The sequence below is a fragment of the Clupea harengus genome, chromosome 26 (genome assembly GCF_900700415.2).
Source record: "Clupea harengus chromosome 26, Ch_v2.0.2, whole genome shotgun sequence".
In the NCBI taxonomy this organism is placed as follows: Eukaryota; Metazoa; Chordata; class Actinopteri; order Clupeiformes; family Clupeidae; genus Clupea; species Clupea harengus.
In genome coordinates, this window is record NC_045177.1 from 10,085,127 (window position 1) to 10,103,050 (window position 17,924).

The following is a 17,924-nucleotide window of genomic DNA, read 5'->3' on the forward strand; positions in this document are numbered from 1 at the left end:
AGACACACACACACACACACTCGCTCAAGCAGCTTGAGAGAGAGCGAGAGATACAGGCACATAGTTCTTAGAAGTGTTTTTTCCATCACCTCACTTTCAGAAGAAGTCCATGTTGTCATAGTTGTATCACTTCTATGGCTGTTTTCCCCAGTTCTCCTCATGTGCATCTGTCTTTAGTTGGTTTTAGTTTTTCATTCAAATGAAGCTGCGTTTTTTTCTTTCTTTCTTCAATTCTCATGTTCCTCTTGCCTTTTTAGTTTTACCTGTTCATAGTTGCACGAGGTATAAGACCGCCAGAGTCTGTTTTCGACACCCCAACTGTGAGACAGACAGTCTGGCGAAGTGAGTGATGGTGGTTATTTTCGTGTCTGCTGGCAAAGGCCATGTCCCACGTCACATATCCTCTGATGCATGGGGGTCTAATGAACAGCAAATGTGGTCCGTGGTCCACACATGTGTGTCACACATGTCACAGGAGTTTGAAGAAACCTGCCAAAGCAGACACTGTACAGTTCCCAAGCACACATTATGTCAGTTTACAGATTCGGTGGAGATTCAGTCAAGTTCGCTCGTGGAATGTTCAATAAAGTGTATGGGTTTATAAACGCACTGTGTTACTTGACCTCAGAATAGTTGTTGATAGTCACCGTACATGTTTCTCATACGTAACGTGAGTATTCCAAGCATTCCAATTGTTTTCTCATAGATCTCGAAAGTAAGGTTGTCAAAGACGTGCTCATTTTACGGGCAGATGTTTAATGTAAGAGAAGTGCATTTATGCGCCCTTTATTGTAAGGGTGCCAGTCACCCTGCTTAAGTGGCCTGGCTGCTAGCCCCAGTTTGACACTTAGACAATGACTGGCACGGGTAAAGCTGATCCACTCGCAAAGGCCAATCCATATCTGCTGATAAAAATAAACCCATAGATGGGATTGTGACCACAGTGTTACATTTTCTCCTGCCATTATAAACCATTACACCTAAATAAACAACTGCCGATCTCCCGTTTTTATGTTATCATTGCTAGGTCGGAATCGTTCGAGCAGAGAGCGCCCTTGTGTGTTTTTTATTTCACTCTCCTCAGTCCAGCTCACACAAACAATCTCAGCTCCGTCGCCGTTCTCTCCCTGCGCTGGGCAGGGCCCGGGTGTTGTTCCAGGGTATTGGCAGTGGATCATGGAGGCTCTCGGGGCTTACTGTCAGTTTACAAACTCATAAAGTCCTGACAGAAAGTACAGGCCTACTAATCCTCATTCGGCAGGCCCTCAGGGTGAGTTTGTTTACGGCATGCGCTGGGGATAAAACACTGATTTTAAAGGGGGCAAGGGGTGAGGATGGGGGTTTGAAAGCTTCAACAGCAAAGCAGGACTTCTTGTAAATGTAGTAATTGCCCTGAATTATATCATCGCGTCAAGAGTGCGTCCATCGCACGCCGTCCAAGTGAAGTTCCAGGAACGACAGAGCGCCGGTGTGTTTTGGTTGGCATGGGCACCCCCTCAGTCCCGGGGCCAACTGGTAACATTTGTGTGAGTCGCACAGCTCTTTCCCCTTGTTGCCTTTCCTCAGGCAAGATCCTTTGAATAAGTGCAACGGAATTAACGCAGGGCTAGTTTGTGTTTGAATCGGCAAGGAAAACAAACAGTGGCCCAGGGGTTGGGCATGGGAAGACGTCCTGTAATAATATGCATGGTTAATATGGCATGTCCGGGAGCCAGAAGGGGTTTTGCTGTTTAGAAAAGTCCCCAAACCACAGCAGCCCCTGCAGAACTGACTCAGCCGCCCTCCTAATTAGTGGGGTGTTTAAGGGGTGGGAAGTTCAGACAAGATTCGGTTGTGGTAAATAACCCACCTCTTACCAGAAAACCCATGCCATGCTGAGCGAAGATGGTTGTTGTAACTGATAAAGCTTGATTAAATGCTGCCATCCTTTGAAGGGTCCACATGCTGAATATACAGTCTGTATCTTTCTAGGAATGCCAGAGTTGCCATTACTAATGACTTGATTTCAGACAGGCTTTCTGAGAAATGAACGATCAGTGATCAAACATTTAGATTCTTACAGAGTGGACACATCTTACAAAACTCTTAACTGCGGAAAATTCCAAACTTGGGTGCTTACTTTCCTCCTAACTCCGCTCCACAACACCCTTTTTAACACTTGCAGACGCTCTTCCACACAGCCTTGCTGTGCACCGCCACAGTTCTGTGTGGATTCCAGCACTGGAAGCAAGGGATGTTGCCTGCAGCGTTGCCCTGATGACGCAGCCCGTGTGACAGGCACAGTGGCTCGACGCCCGACACCACATCCAGAGGCTCCGTGGAGCAAGCGAGAGAGAAATCAAATGAGGGAGGGAGGGAGGGAGGGAGACAGGAGAGGAAGAGAGGAGGAAATCCCTCCCAGGGCGCCGTGACGGATCCCAGCACCTGAACCAGCTGCTCCCCCACGCTTCACTCAGTCACACTTCCTTCCCCTGACACGAGCCACTCCCCTGCTCTCATTCAGGCCGGGGTGCGAGCCATGGCTTGGACGCCAGTGCAGGTCCACTCCCCATCCAGAGCCGCTGTCTGGCACCCAGACCTGTTTTGATGGTGTTAGGAAATATGGAATTATGGACCGAGCCGGAGTCGAGGCTTGACAGAACGTGTGACATCAGTGAGTGCCATGGGTACGGCCTCGTATTGGTTATCCGTTTACAATCTGTTACAAAGTGTGTCACAATCATGTCTAGCATTATAGTTGAAGGACCTGTAATCTAATATGATTGATTTAATCTCATCGGTCCACGTTCTTCCTGAGTCACCTCTTTTGATCTCGGTGAAACATCCTCGCGGTCAGACACAACGTATTACGAGTTGTCATATCGCAGACGGATGACTTCATTATTTGGGAAATCATGTTGACTCTTTCAAGCAACAGGCGAGCCGATGTTTCTGGGCCGCCCGCACACCTCTCGCACAAACACATTAAGCTGGAGTCGACTATCGAGCGTGACGTAGTACCAGATAAGTGCAGCTGGCTAATAGGAACCAGAGGCATGAGTGAGCCTTAATGTGTGACTCACGGTGGTTGGGGGGGGAAATGGAATGGGAAACCCTGAGGATTTGCGTGTTAAGATCTCAAAGTGAGGGAGAAACAACCTGGCAGAGATGACAGGACATGGACAGTCAGCACCACCCTTCCTTTTGTGTGGCGTTCCCTCTCTACGGGGTTTGGAGCAAAAGCGGGCTTCCCAAAACGACTGGCAGCTTAATCCTGTGGAAAAGAAAGAAGAAAAAAAAAAGCGGCTGTGCTCCAGACAGCCTCACAGCTCTCGTTACTCCCAGCTCGGGCGAAAGCAGGAAGAGCCTGTGTCCAGATCACAGGCCCCGGCCCCGGCCGCGGAAACGGACCTGTTTAACCAGCTCGTCCTCTAAAAGAAAGGGGGCTGGCGGCCAATGAAAGGCCATCATAGAGCCGATGTTTAGAGGAGAGCGAGCCCAGGGATGGGCGCACTTAAGAGAGTGAAGGCGTCGGGTGGTGATGTCATGTGTCTCGAACATCTGTGTCCCATTGCTGTCTTCCTGAACGCTCACGTTTCTCAGGGGTCACATGGCGTGGAAGGCACGTTCATGCGTGTGAGGTGCAACCTGGAAACTGGTGTCGCGTTCAGGGCACACGATTCCATCATGGCTTCGCTACGAGCCTCAAAGACATGTGCGCCGCTCTCAGGCTGGTGGGGTTCTGGTTCACCTGGTTGTTGACGGGTTGAACGCCGTAAGGACGTGGAGCGCAGAACATGGGGGAAAACGCGGAACATTCCGCAGCCCTCCTGCTCTAGACCAAGGCCATCAGGAAGGAAGGGAGGATGCCATGACTCCGTCAGTGGGGAAAAAGATCTCCCTGTTTATGTGGCTGCTTTGATGAAGAAAGAAGGTCCTCTGCCAGTGGATGCATCTGCATATCCTCTCTCGCTCACATTCAATCGGTCCCTTCCCCGTCTCGTCCGTGATGAATAACAGCGCTGTCTCACTCAACACAACAGTTTTCAGGAGTTATTTGTGCCCTTTAATTGTGCCTTAAAAGAAAATCCACAAAAGCAAGACCACAGAATCCATGTCTTTAGAGCACAAGATTAACCACCATATGTTCCAGAATGTCCGTCTACTCCGAGAGAGAGAGCGAGAGAAAGAAAGCGAGAGAGAGGGAGAGCGAGACCCTCGAGCTGGCATTCTAGACAGCATTTATTAAGATGCTGATTGATTGTCGGCTCCTCCGTCATAGAGGACGCTGTGCATAATCCACGGGGTGTTGGGTAAACAGTCTTGTTTGTTTTCATTCGAAGGTCCCATTGCTTGAATCCACTTGTTCCACAATTGAACGTTTCGAGTCGGTTTCCCATCTTTCGTGAGTGTTTTTGTTTGTAGTCGGCAGGACCACCCTCCTTTTGCAGAGAGCGATGAGAAGCAAGTCGTTTGTGGCAAGGATGCGTTAATTGAGGAATGCATTCATTATGTGTGGATTTGCTGTGTACAGTAAACAAAGGTTTCTCTCCGTTAAATGACTATATTTATTGTCTGCCTCATCCTCCCCGCCCCGACACTCTGGGCTTTTAGCACCACATTTCAGCCCGGCTCCTGGCTCTCTTGTGGGCCGCTGTCAGAGCTCTCATTTGTCAATGCCTCGCCTTGACCGAGGGGCTGCTCTGTTCCATGTCAACGTTCGCAAGATGGTCTGCTCGCTGACAGCAAGACAAAAGACACGGTTTCCCCCATGCGTGTTGATGAAGCTTTGTTCTCGTAACAAAGTGTGGGGGGGGGGGGCTCTTTGCTTGAGGGGCAGAGATGTGACAGTAACCTTTAGCACACACGTCTTGTTTTTTCCGTGCGGTTCCTAACACGATGAGCTGCCCCTGTCTGCAGGCAGATAGGCGCGGCATTGTGCGCCGCCTGTGTTTTGTGCCCATCCCTGGAAAAGTGCAGAGGAGGGATCCAGGGCCTCTTGGATTGTCCTCCCCTGTCACTTAGGCTGCAAGGGCCAGCCAAACTCAGATTAATGAGATCATTGTGTGTGTGTGTGTGTCTCTGTGTGTGTGTCTCTGTGTGTGTGTCTCTGTGTGTGTGTCTCTGTGTGTGTGTGTGTGTGTGTGTGTGTGTGTGTAGTGTCTTTGTGTGAATAAGAGAACAAGCCATTGATTCTGTGTGGGTTGGTTTGCGGATGTGTGCGGGATGGTTGGTGTTTGTGTACTTGCTCAAATTAGAGAGCGGTTGATTTAGTGTGAGCGTGCGTGTGTGTGCGAAAGTGAGTGAGTTTGTGTGTCTGTGATCTCCATGCTCTCTCCCACACTGCGGGTTTGGAGGTTTACGCAGCATAATAGCATTTAAAATAAACAACCCTTTTGGCCTGGAACGAGTGCGCTTGGTCGGCTCGGCGCTGTGCTGTGCGCTGATAGCTCAGGTCGGAGCCAGAAGAGGCAGCTGTCGTGTATCTGAAGCGAATGCTGCGGGAGGAAATTGGGAATTATGACGCTGGAACCACCGAGGTTGGAGCGGGAGAGGCGATGAGATGTTTGTGAGAGAGGGCTGCCAGGGTAGCGACCACTCTGAGACCCACACACCTCTGCAGAGGGCAGCAGCTCTTCTCTCCTCTCCTCTCATCTCCTCTCCTCTCCTCTCTCTTCTCCTCTCCTCTCCTCATCTCCTCCTCCCTCCAGTTCTCTCCTCTCCTTCTTCATGGAGTCCTGTTCCCTCCCATCATGTCTGTTTTTATTCCTTCTCTCTGTTTCTCTTTCTCTCTCTCCCTCCTTCCTCACCCTCAGCTGAAATTGCTGCCGCATGCTGAAACTGAAGTGTGCTCCTCTCTAGGGTTTTCTTTCTTTTTTTTTGTACATTGCTTTGTCTTCCGTTTTGTCCCATCCCCATCTGTTCCTCCACCCCTCTCTTCCCTTCTCTCTCTCCCCCTCCATTGCAACACATGCACCTAACATCTGCAATATGTGATGCAACATGTTTACTCAGCTTCAAGATGGCCTCCCAGAGCGCGGAGAGGAAAAGGTTAATTGCAGAAGTGTTTCTCTTGGGCAGTCGGGCTGACAGCAGTCATCCGCGGGAAATACCACCGGTGACACAACAGCCTCGGCACCAGGGGGGGGTTGCAATTACATTTCAGCTAACTACCATTCAAAGTGCTCTAGTATGCTCGCAGCACTTCTCTCCCCTACCATACCAATCAACTGGGGCAGATTTGTTTCTTAGGAGGCTCGAAAAGAAACTTGTTTGAGTTGGCAGTGACTTGGGCCGCAGCAGAAGAAAGCCATGCTTCCCCGTTGCTGTTGAAAAGCCTCCAACGAGCTGGTGGTAGATATTGAAATTCTGTCAGTAGAGCGTCTCTTTTTTTTTTTGTATTTATTTTGCGGTCCACCTCATTGTTCATGCTACCAGCAGTGAAACATTTCCCCCCTTTCCCCCTCTTGAAAGAAACTTTCAACAAGGTTAGTGTCAAGAGATAAAAAACACGAAAGGAAAGAACACAGCATGGCTCAAGTCTACAGAGCTATGAAGGCGCTGCACAAAATGGCCAATTAAAATGCCGTTAAACAATAAATATCTTTGTGCACGTCACAGAGAGTAATGAGGCGTGCTATTTTTACCATGTTGTCCATTTTGTTCTGCATTTCTCCTGTGCTATCGGTCCAGTTCAGGGTCTGGTCATCTCCGTGTCCGAGTGAAGTGAAGAGGACCTTTTTCTCTTCAGAGTTGTCAAACGAGCGCGTTGGTCCCTGTCTGGTGTGCGAGGTGAATGTGAAGTAGAGTAAAAGCAGTGTGCACCACTTATCATCTGATTTATTCATCTATATTTAATGCACTGCAGTAGTGGCCCCACTCATGTCCAGAGAGATGGACATGACTCTAAATCAGCATCATAACCACGGAGTTAAGTGCCTGCTCACGGGTACAGGAGCAGGAGCAGTTAGACCCCCCCGGGGGATTGAAACCAGGAAGCTTCCGCTAATGTGACCGTCACAAGCAACAAGGCAGAGTTCTGTGGCCAAATGAACAGGCTTTCTCTTGTAAACTTGTTGAGTTTCACACAGGATAGTAATGATGGTTAATTATTGTTCCGGTTTGCCCCTAGATGTGGTCAAAATTTATTTATTTATTTTTTTTTTTTCACTTGGCTCGTCTTTTTGGCTCTATAAAACGTGGCCATTTTCTCCCACGTTGGGCAGTGGAATATTCAGTATCAGAGGTTGTTACCCTTGTTTATCAGCTTACGCTTCCACAGCCCCTGTGAATGAGCGCGGTTGACTGCCACAGTCTCTGTGCCTTCCTGAGCACGCCACACTGGTCCAGGGCCTGTGCCCAATGCCGTGGCCCTGTGTGTGTTCCTCCCCGCGCCCGCTGCTGCTGCTGCTGGCACCCTGCCTGGGCACGCTGCTCCTCGGGTGGATGGAAGCGATGGGTCCTGGTGGTTTTGTGGCAGGCCTGACTGTGCATGGTGGCTTTGTCAGCCAATCAAGCGCTTTTGGGCAAGCTGGTTGATGAGTCAGAGTTAAACCGCCACAAGGTCTCGTCCTCTCTGTTTACCATGACACGCACACGCACACACACACACACACACACACACACACACACACACACACACACACACACACACACACACGGAGATGAACAGACACTTCCACACACGCACATGTAGACACACACGGACAGCTCACATACACACACTTTTACAAATGGCCTTGATTAAAGCCAGAGTGGATTCAGGAAGCAGTGAGAGATTCTGGGGGTGGGCGAGTGCTTTCACACATTGCCATTCATGTCTTTTGTCAGTGCGCTCCGCTCTGCTCTGCTCTGCTCTCGGCCTTTGAGGCTGCCAGCAACTCCAGTGTCATTTCCTGCCAGAGTCTGCAGTGTTTCTATTAGGGCTGACTTTATAGCACTTATGGGCTGCAGAGGTTCTTAAACAGTGACGAAAAGAAAGAAAAGAATAAAGAAAGAAAGGAAAAAGAAAGAAAAGAATAAAGAAAGAAAGAAACTTAAGTTAAATGTTGGAGGGGTGGAAGATGTTGAAATCCAGGAACTGATACTGAGTGCTCAGAGGGGGTTCCAGAACCTGACAGTAAAAGGGAACCAAATTAACTCTGTTTCTGTCTCCTGTTACAGAGATCATCGATGACCTCACGAACCTGGTGGACAAGACTGACGGCAGGATCCGCAACGAGACACGGAGGGTTAAGCTGGTAGAGACCAAGTCTGCTTCCTGCGGTGAGCCAGAAACCCCCCCCCCCCTCCCCCATACCCTACCCTCTACCCCCTCCCCACCCAGGGGCCTGTGTTGCTCCCCCAGGCTGTTTGATGTGCCCCGCGTTCAGCTATAATAAGTCTGTCTCTGCTCCAGATTTACGAGGGTCCCGCTTACCTATTTTCCTCCGTGCAGATCTCACGACTGTGTGCCGTCTGCAGGGGAGGTTTATAGGCGGTACTCAGGCCTCAACACAGTAATGGCAAACCCAGACCCGAACTCTAAATCCACCGCTTCGCTCAGGGGTGTCCCAGGGCAGCCGTACCTACACCCCCCCCCCCGCCAAAAGAAATTCATCCCTACACTGCTCTGCCTAGAGACAAAGCCATCTGTGGGCTCCCTGGTAACACGTGGTTATAGCCCAAGAAACGTTAGACGGAGATCTGAAATCAAAAGATGGCTCTGAATTATAGCGGCGTCGTCGTAGCGCATCCTGTTTTGCACGGCTAGCAGATGGTGCTACGACGAGGGGGAGATGGGTGGCCGCCTCAGCCGGTGCCTCGGCGCTCTCCGCTCTCCGCTATGCATCAGGCTGCCACCTGCTAATGGGGGAGTGGAGGTGGGGGATCCCGCAGGTGGGGCGCGATGCGAAGGGCAGCCAGGGAAGGACCGCTGTTTGCCAGATACAGTTCATCATCCCCGCTGCCCCTCGGTCGTTTGGAGCCCCCGCTCGCGAGAAGCGCTTCGAGCGTTACTTAATCGTCCAGAAAAGGTTGATGCTGATGTAGGCAAGCACATTTGGCAGCGAAACAACATTAAGATTAATGGGAAGAGGACTGGCACAGAGACGGCTACTAAAGCAGCCAGCTTTGGCTTCGTGGCCCCGCTACTCCAGGAACCTCGCTGTACGTATACAACCTTGTTGTATACAGCGACACCAACCCACCCATCCCCACCCCCAACCAGGCCTCTCATTTCTACTTGCTACTGTGTCCAAACAAGGACCCTCCCTGACAATTAGCCTAGCCTGCTTCATCTGTTTACTTCAGCGGTGTGACCTTCCAAAGCACAGTGTGGTCTGGGTTTGTTTGTGCGGGCGGCTGAGGAGGGGAACGTGCCTCCAAAGGTGACCGTGTCGGTTGTTTGCCCAGTAAACCATGACCTGCATTGCCTGGGAGACGACCGCATTTTCACTCCAGGAAGCCCCCCTGGTAACAGGGCCAGTCCATGGTTAGCATGTATCAGGGTGGGGGGGGGGGGGTCTTGTGTAGAGGGTTGTTGAAGAAATGTAGCAACATCGCGAAGGTCAGCTAATTGAAAAGATAATTCCATTTGCTTGTCCCTGTGGAACCCCCCCCCCCTGTGAACGTTTGTTTGAGGATCCCAGAGTCTAGTCACTGTGCACATTGTGTTGGGTCTCCCCTCCCCACCCCTCTTTCTATCTCTCTCTCTCTCTCTCTCTCGCTCTCTCTCCCTCTCTCTCTCACTCATGCACACACACACACACACACACTCAGACAAAGGTATTCATACATTCTCACCGAGGAGATGGAGGAAGGCACCTTGGGTGTTTTTTCCCCCACACTAATTTCTCTTCTCCTCTCTTCTCACTTTGTTTGACACTTGTCTTGGTTTAGTGGAGGGAAGGAATTGAAAATACAACATTCCACAAATCTCTCTGAGAAGTTTGCTTTTTTTTGTGTGTGGTAGATGTTTATGATTCCTGAAGCTGAAAGCCTATTCAATTTAAGGCATTTCCTAACTTAAGCAGTGTGGAGCTTTTGCTTGATTTCTTCTATCACACCCAAGGTCTTTACTTGTTATAAGTTATATTTTAGTATCACAAACATAACATGAGTCACTACATGCAAAGAGGTCCCAATGTTTACTCCAGGCTAATTTAAACCACCAACTCTAAACTACAGTTAATTAAGGGGAAAGAATGCCAAACATATGGAGCCCACAATAGTTAGAGATGTTTTTCCCCCCCATCTGTCCTGCTGTGTTAAATTCATCTGGCGCCTAATGGTTTTAGTGTGCCTAAGAACACACCTTTCACGGTGCTGTCTTCGGCAATCTCGGAAAGTGATGGCACAGCAGTCCGCTCAAGTTCTTTTCAGTGTTTCTCTTAAGAGGAAACCCGTGACCGCAGTTTAGACGTTTTTGCCGTCGTTCACAGTAACTCACACTCACTTCATCAAGTAAATGAGAGTTTTCGGCGGGGATGAATTGAGACCGTGCTGTTTCATCTTGAGTTGGGAGGTCTGAATGAGCGAGCCAGCCACCCCCTCTCAAAGAATGGAAGGGGACTGAGGGATGGGATGAATCTCAATCTTTCAGAATGAGACATTCAAGAGGACACCTTTTTTTTTTTTTTTTCTCTTTTAGTCTCCCAATGCAGCCATTCAGAAAAGAAGCACTATTTGGTGAAGAATAAAAAAGGCAAGGAAAGGGATACAAACAGCATATTTAAATGTATTTAAATGTGTACATTTGTTTTATGTATTGGGGCTTGATCCTTCCTTATGTGGAATATTTGAATCCGAATCTTTGGGATCAGACCTTTTCTGCCGCTCACCCCCTTGGTATGTGTTTTTCTAAGCGCGTGTGTAAGTTGGCTCTTCGGATGGAGGAGGGGGGGGGGGTGTACAGGCTGGGAATGCCTGAGCGCCTTTGTGTTGCTAAACAGCAGACCTGAGCGTGAAGCGGGAAGGGAAGGGAAGGGAAGGTCACGCCTAGCCAGGGGTCAGCTGGAGTGAAGGGGAGGAAGAGCCCGCATTCCCCCCCGGGGGAGCCGTGCCTGCCTGCGTGGAGGTGCAGACGGCAGCGGCGTGACTGACTGACTGCAGCCACGCCAGACTCGCATGGCATCCCCATTCCTGCCCGACCCCCCGAAAAAAAAGAAAAAAGATGAAGAAGAGAAAAACGATGAAAATGTACACGAGCTGCCCGAAGAAGCTTGTCTGATTCGTCACTTGAGACCCGGCCTGGAGGATTCCGCCGCACACACACACACACACACACACGCAGACACACACACACACACGCAGACGCACACACACACACACGCACACACACCCATGCACACACACACACACACACACACACACACGCAGACACACACACACGCAGACACACACACACGCAGACACACACACACGCAGACACACACACGCAGACACACACACGCAGACACACACACACGCACACACACCCATGCACACACACACACACACACACACACACTCTCCAGGCCCTGGAATTCAACATTGTGTCTGCCGCTCAGACAGACACACAATGCTCGCCGCCGTCAGGAATTCTGCAAGGATGAGCAGGCCTTGTTCTCAAACACACAAATCGTGTTTTTGGCGTGTGAGAGAGAGCTATCATGCTGTGGCACACACACACACACACACACACACGTGTGAGAGAGAGCTATCATGCTGTCGCAGGACAGTCCAGTGTGTGCCAGCAAAAGCCCAGATGGTGTCTGGTTCAGCATCGAACAAAAAAAAAGGAAAAAGTCCCAAACACGTAGACACAACTGGGCCACGGATTAACCTTTTTCAATGGCCCTTCTTTCAGCACTATACGCAACTCAAAAGTAAGTTGTTCAAAAAGCAAAAAAAGTTTAAATGAGGTCCCTTTCACAAAGTCATTTGTGCTCACTTGAGAGGCACGATAGAAAAGGGGAGTTGAGTCGGGGTGGATTTTTTAGCGACGCAGATTAACTACCCTCTCGCCCCCAAAAAAGCCTCGGTTTGGCCGGCGCGGGGTTCCCAGGGCTTAAGCCACTCGTCAGGCGGCGGGCTGGGCGTCTGGCTCGGCGGCTGGAGGCGGCGGCGGCGATGGCGGCCCTTCGCTCCCCCAGCCACTAATCCTCTCGGTCTTCAGAGGGGCTCCTGAACCCCCGAGCCCCACTGGAGGGCTTGCATGTAAAGTAGGCCAGAGGCGTCGCACTCCTTGAAGGAGCTGTCAAAGCTGGGGTGGCGGGGAGCGTTGAAAGGGTTTGTGTCTGTGATGGTGCCTGTCTCTTAATTGCCCCGACTCTAATTTCACCAGAGAACTGTGGAGTTGGTTTATGAGATATGCAGTATATTGTGTTTAGTGCTGGGTTTTTTTTTGTGTGTGTGTGTGTTGCTTCATAAAAGTCAATGGGGATGTGACAGTGTTAGGATTGAGAGGCCTTGTAATAATTATAAATGTTAAACATGTGTGAAGACACGCTGTCTCCATACACAGGTTGTTAGGGTAACCCCACTTACCCACATGCCGGTTGTACACACACACACACACACACACACACACACACAACCACAAACACACACAACCCCACTTACCCACATGCCGGTTACAAACACACACACACACACACACACACACACACACACACACACACACACACACACACACACACACACACACAACCACACTTACCCACATGCCGGTTGTACACACACACACACACACACACACACACACAACCCCACTTACCCACATGCCGGTTGTAGAGTGCCAAAAGTGTAGCACTGAAGCAAAAATGAATCACAAATCTCTCCCTCTGATTTCTATTTATTTCTGCCCTGTTGTGGTTTGGGGTTGTTTCCATTCTCTGCCAAACCTACTTCACCAAGTCCTGGGCCTTTTGCCTGCTCTTCACCACATCAGGCCTAAAGGATTCTCAGGAATTCCCGTTTCAGTCAGTCAGTGATCATTTTTTTTTTTAAATGTTCTCTTGGAAATCAATAAATATTGTGGGAATGGGCGTTTTGACCAGAACAGCTGAAACTCATGAACCGTTTTCCACAATCCTCACCAACGGTTTGGAAGGGTTTCTCTCTGCAGCTGTTATATGACCATTGCTAATATCTGGCTCTGCGACCAAGAAGTAGTTGAATCAAGAAAGCCTCTAACCCCTTCACTGTTTGACCAATTCAGCTCAAATTGTGCTCACTCTGTGTCTATCTAAAGCCCTGGTCGGATTTTTAAGTATGAAATTATAAATAATCAAGTATGTCTAGCCATGGCTAGTCATTTTCCCACCGTGATTCTTTCCACTGATGTTTCACGAAAAAGCCTGCAAGTTTGCTTTTGTGCTTACCACACACCTAAGGAATATTGTTGGAAAAGCCATTTTTTACCGCAAACAATCAAACTTCTATTGACACAGGGACTTTAGAATGCAGCGTTTCACAGATGCCTGTTGTTAAATGTGCCAAGTTAAATGCTTGAAGTTAGAATTTTGAATCTATAAATTGTAAAAATACAATGTTACGACGAAACCTGCTGTCTTTTATCGTTCTGTTTTACTGATATTTCTGCAATGTTTTCACCCTGCCAAGGTTTAGTCCATTCATTCATTAACAGGCGGTGCTTTATAGCCGTCTGGTAAGACCTCTGGACGAATCCATACCCATTCCTCCTGATCTCACACAGTCATACAACAACTAAAGCTATTGCATAACATTCAAAAACAACAAAAGATATGTGCTAGCCATATACATGATTCTTGACCTCCCGGGCATTCACCTTTTTTCAGATAAACAAGGCACTTAGGTTTCAGTGGGCGTCATAAACAACTCAAATGCTATTCTTTATTTCATCGGCGTGTCTTTACGTCAGTGAAGGTGGCCTGTGCATTTAATGCACACCAAATGTTGTTAGAATAATACAGCTCCAATACAGCTCACTTAAATAAAAGAAAAAAAATACATCAAGCGCTAAATATTGTCTGTGCGTTGGAATTTGACCTCCGTCACTTATTGTGAGGACACTAATAAGATTACAATTAGTGAAATGACGGCTAGCCACGTTAACATAAAACTTGACCCCTTTCTGTGAGGTCAGCTGAGCCCTTTGTGCCCGTCTGAAGGTTCTGAAGCCAGGCAGGGGTTGGAGGTGCCGTGGGGGCGGGGGTGTGGTGGGGGGGTTCAGTGCTCCAGCTCTCCCTTCAGCCCTCTCCCATTTAGCATCAATTATGATGAGGACAGATGAGGTGGAGGACACAGGGTGGAAGTCTGCAGTGCCCTGCTCGGGAGACCCTGGGTGGTCATCTCACCGGCCCCAAACACAGACCCCCAACACCCCACCGCCCCACCACTCCGCCTCCCTGTGCCCCGGTGCTGGCCCGAGCCCTTTCATCTGTGTGGCCAGCAAACATGATTATTGCCATTGGTCCACTGGGGCCTGGGTCAGGAGTCGCTTATTTAGTTACTTAGCTGGACTGTGACAGTCCCTCAGAGAGGGCGCTGTGGAGGGGGCAGTCGAGGTCTGAGGGGTGGGTCTAGAGGGTGTGAAAGCGGAGGCAGGGGTCTGCAGGGGTCTGCTGGGGCTCAAGGCCTTTGTCCAGGCCTGTCACAGCCCTCTCAATGCTAAAGACACAATTAGCCACTGGCGTGTCATTGCCTTGTCTGTGTGTGTGTGTGTGTGTGTCTGTGTGTGTCTGTGTGTGTGTGTGTGTGTGTCTGTGTGTGTGTGTGTGTGTGTGTGTTCTGGTCACTTTCTCTTGCATTATTTTTTAAAGACAAAGTTAGGCTGTTTAACCATCACATGCAAAGAGGCTTGCTTAACTCACATATATGATCAGTGGGACTGGCCGCATTGAGACTCGATGTGGAAAGAAGGGAAGTGAATTTTCCCACTCTCCGACTGCTCCAAGAAGGTCCATCCTTTCGGTTCCGTGTCCACTCACCTCATGTTAATCCGCTGTCTCCTACCGTTCTCCTTCTCCGAGAAGGTTTCCGTCAGGTGTTCTGACAGGTACCTCACCCCCGTTTCACAGTAGTCCTTTCAGACGTCTCGGATAGATTGGCACAACAAAAGAACCCCAATCTTTGAGTCGCCCCCCCCACCCCCCCCCAACCACCACCACCGCTGCCACCGGAGAGCCTGTGTTTCGTAATAACACACACAATTAGTTCTGCATGACTGTGTCTTGCGCTGTCTCTCCCTGTCTCTCCCTGTGGGCCCGCTGGCAATTACGCCACAGCGGGGAACGCACAGCAAGAAAGCCAAAATATGAGAGAAATGTAAACCAGCGGATGGAACTGGGAAGGAAAATACCAGCCTGCCTGGGAATCACAAAGATCAACTTTAGAGGGTGAGGGACATGGCCTACAGCCGCTGATTTGAACAAGATGAAAGTTGTTTGAAATCTTTTCCTAATCATTGAAATGGAAAAAAAAGGGCATGTGTGGCCTATTGTGACAGGTGCCAGGAGGGTTTGTGTGTGAGTGTGTGTGTGTGTGTGTGTGTGTGTGTGTGTGTGTGTGTGTGTGTGTGTGTGAGTGTGTGTGGCAGAGTTGGGTTGATCCATTTGTCACTTGTACTGGGAGTTCAGGAATTGTTAGCCTTAAAAAGTCTGTGACCTATGGAATACTGAGCATTCCTTTGACTTTCCAAACAACAGCTTCCAAGGACTTTCTTCCAAACAATCTGGAGCAGCTGCAGATCGTGATGGAAACCTAAATTCTTATTTTGCGAAATTTGACCAACGGCACAGACACTGGCAGGAATGCTCTTCAGCGCCACACCCACATACATATTTAATTGGTCGTTCTCACATTCAGTTAGTTTGGATGGAGAGCGAAGACTGATACTAGCACTCAGGCTTAAAACGCAATCAGCGTTAATGGATCGCCCCAAAACAGACATCGCTCTTTAATTATCCAAAAGAAAACGTCTAACAGTCTTTCTCAAACGCTTTTTAATAAACGATTGGTTAATTTGGCTAGAAAAAAAGTGGAAATGGTATTGATTGACTGTTGTACATTCTATAAATCTTGAATAGATGAGTCAAATTATTCTTGAATGGTAGTATGTCAGCTTGGTATTGCCGGTTCACTAAAAGAAGTGTATGATTTTACCACTTATTTTGATCCACAAGTCTCTAGCAGATCCATATCATGACAAAATATTGAGCAATGGTACAAGAATACATCTGGTTTTCTACATATTAGCAAAGAGGGAAAAAAAATCCTATTTCGATAGGCAGTTGTCAATTGCCATGATTTAGGCATCATCAACGCTCAGATCAGACTAACACAGAACATCTTTTTCTTGAGGTTCGAAGGTGAGCTGTTTATGTGTGCATGCTGTGCTTGATATTCTGTGCTCTTAAGAGTGTGTGTGTGTGAGGGAGAGAGATAGTGTGTGTGTGTGTGTGTGTGAGGGAGAGAGAGAGTGTGTGTGTGTGTGAGGGAGAGAGAGAGTGTGTGTGTGTGTGAGGGAGAGAAACTCTTTTAGCCGTGGCTAGCCTGCTGACACCCTGCAGGCCCTTTGGTCCACACGTGGCTATCAGGCCTGTCATTAAAAGCTCAGCAGTAAGTTTTACACTCTTAGGACATGGTCCTACTCCAGCAAGAATTTTATGCCGTTATTGCCGTTGCGTCACGAGAATAATAGACCTCCCTGAAGTAGGAGTTGCTACTGAGGAATGAAACTACTTAATCTGTCGTTGTCTTCATACGTCTTCATTGTGATAGAGGAAAACTGAGATATTACTTTTATTGTTTTAGGGTCTGTTTCCAGGAACTCCTACCCACCCACAGTTCACTGTTTTAATGTCCTCTCCTTCATATCCAATTCCCTGTGAACATTTAGAAACCCCACGGTGTACTGATGTGGAATATTTTACAAGTTTTTAATAACTTTTGCAGTTAGATTAGCAGATTGTCACTGAATCAGATTGATATTCTTTTTCTGTCGCTCAAACACCAGGCCTGGGTTTCATGAGTGAGTCCAGATATCTACGTTTTTATATTGAATGCTTTTGCTTTAAAGAATGAGTGAATGAATCAGGCATGTTGACCATCTGGGGGAGAAGAGGTACCATGGGATAGGCTTTATTCATTAGGCAGACGACATGAAGAAACAAAATGGAGAAACCCTACATAACAGTCAGTATAACCTCAGAGGCCCCCGTATCTTGAATCTATGCTAACCTTTTTTCTTGTCTGTCCCTGCAGGAATGCTGGTGGTGATTGTGCTTCTGCTAATCGCTATAGTCGTGGTTGGTGTGTGGCCCACCAGCTAATGAAGATGTCGTGGAAGACAACTGGATGTGTTTTTTTTTCAACCGCTGCTGCATCAGTACTCGTCAGCGAGGACACCAGGGGTTGTGGGGCTTTCATAGGTCAACTTGTGTCGAGTGGCCCCCGGGCCCCCGGCCCCCGGCCACACTTACCTCGGCTCCTCTTCCTTCATATAAACTCTTTGCCCTTCGTTTGCCCTCCCTGTGAAAATGAAGGGAAAAGTGCAGCTGGCCAAACCTGATGCCAAGGAGTGGAGGGGACTGGAGAAGATGCCAACACAGCAAGGTTTTGATTCCTTAAACGGCTGTTGTTTGGTTTTGAGGGCGGCAGCGGCTCTTGTGACTGCCCAAGCAATACAATATCCCAACCAGTTCTGTCTGCTTTTCCGAGAGCACAGGTTGGTACTGTAATTCCACTTGCTTAGCAATACTGGTCTCATGTGGTATGCTATGTTAAATCGTTTGTCCTGAAATTTTATAATGTTTTTTGGAGAAACATTCAATCAAAACAAACCTAGCCGGTTTTGTTGCTAACCAGACTGTTTCACTTTCTGTAAATCAATTTAGCTTGGTGGTTCTAATTTCTAATAAACACATTTTACAGTTACACTAACACTGTACCCTGACTCCCGCTTACTGTTATTTTAAGTCCCCATTAATTTAATTAAACTA

General features: G+C 48.6%; 1 protein-coding gene across 1 annotated transcript in view; it reads left to right on the forward strand.

Annotated features, from left to right (window-relative positions):
• Positions 1–17,872, forward strand: part of stx8 (syntaxin 8) — a 42,813-nt gene extending 24,941 nt beyond the window's left edge. Inside the window, exons 7-8 of the mRNA XM_012831231.2 lie at positions 8,143–8,244; positions 17,188–17,872. Of these exons, the coding sequence (XP_012686685.1) occupies positions 8,143–8,244; positions 17,188–17,255 (170 nt within the window). The 3' untranslated portion in view covers positions 17,256–17,872. The remainder of the gene's footprint in view (positions 1–8,142; positions 8,245–17,187) is intronic.
• Positions 17,873–17,924: the final 52 nt, after the last annotated feature.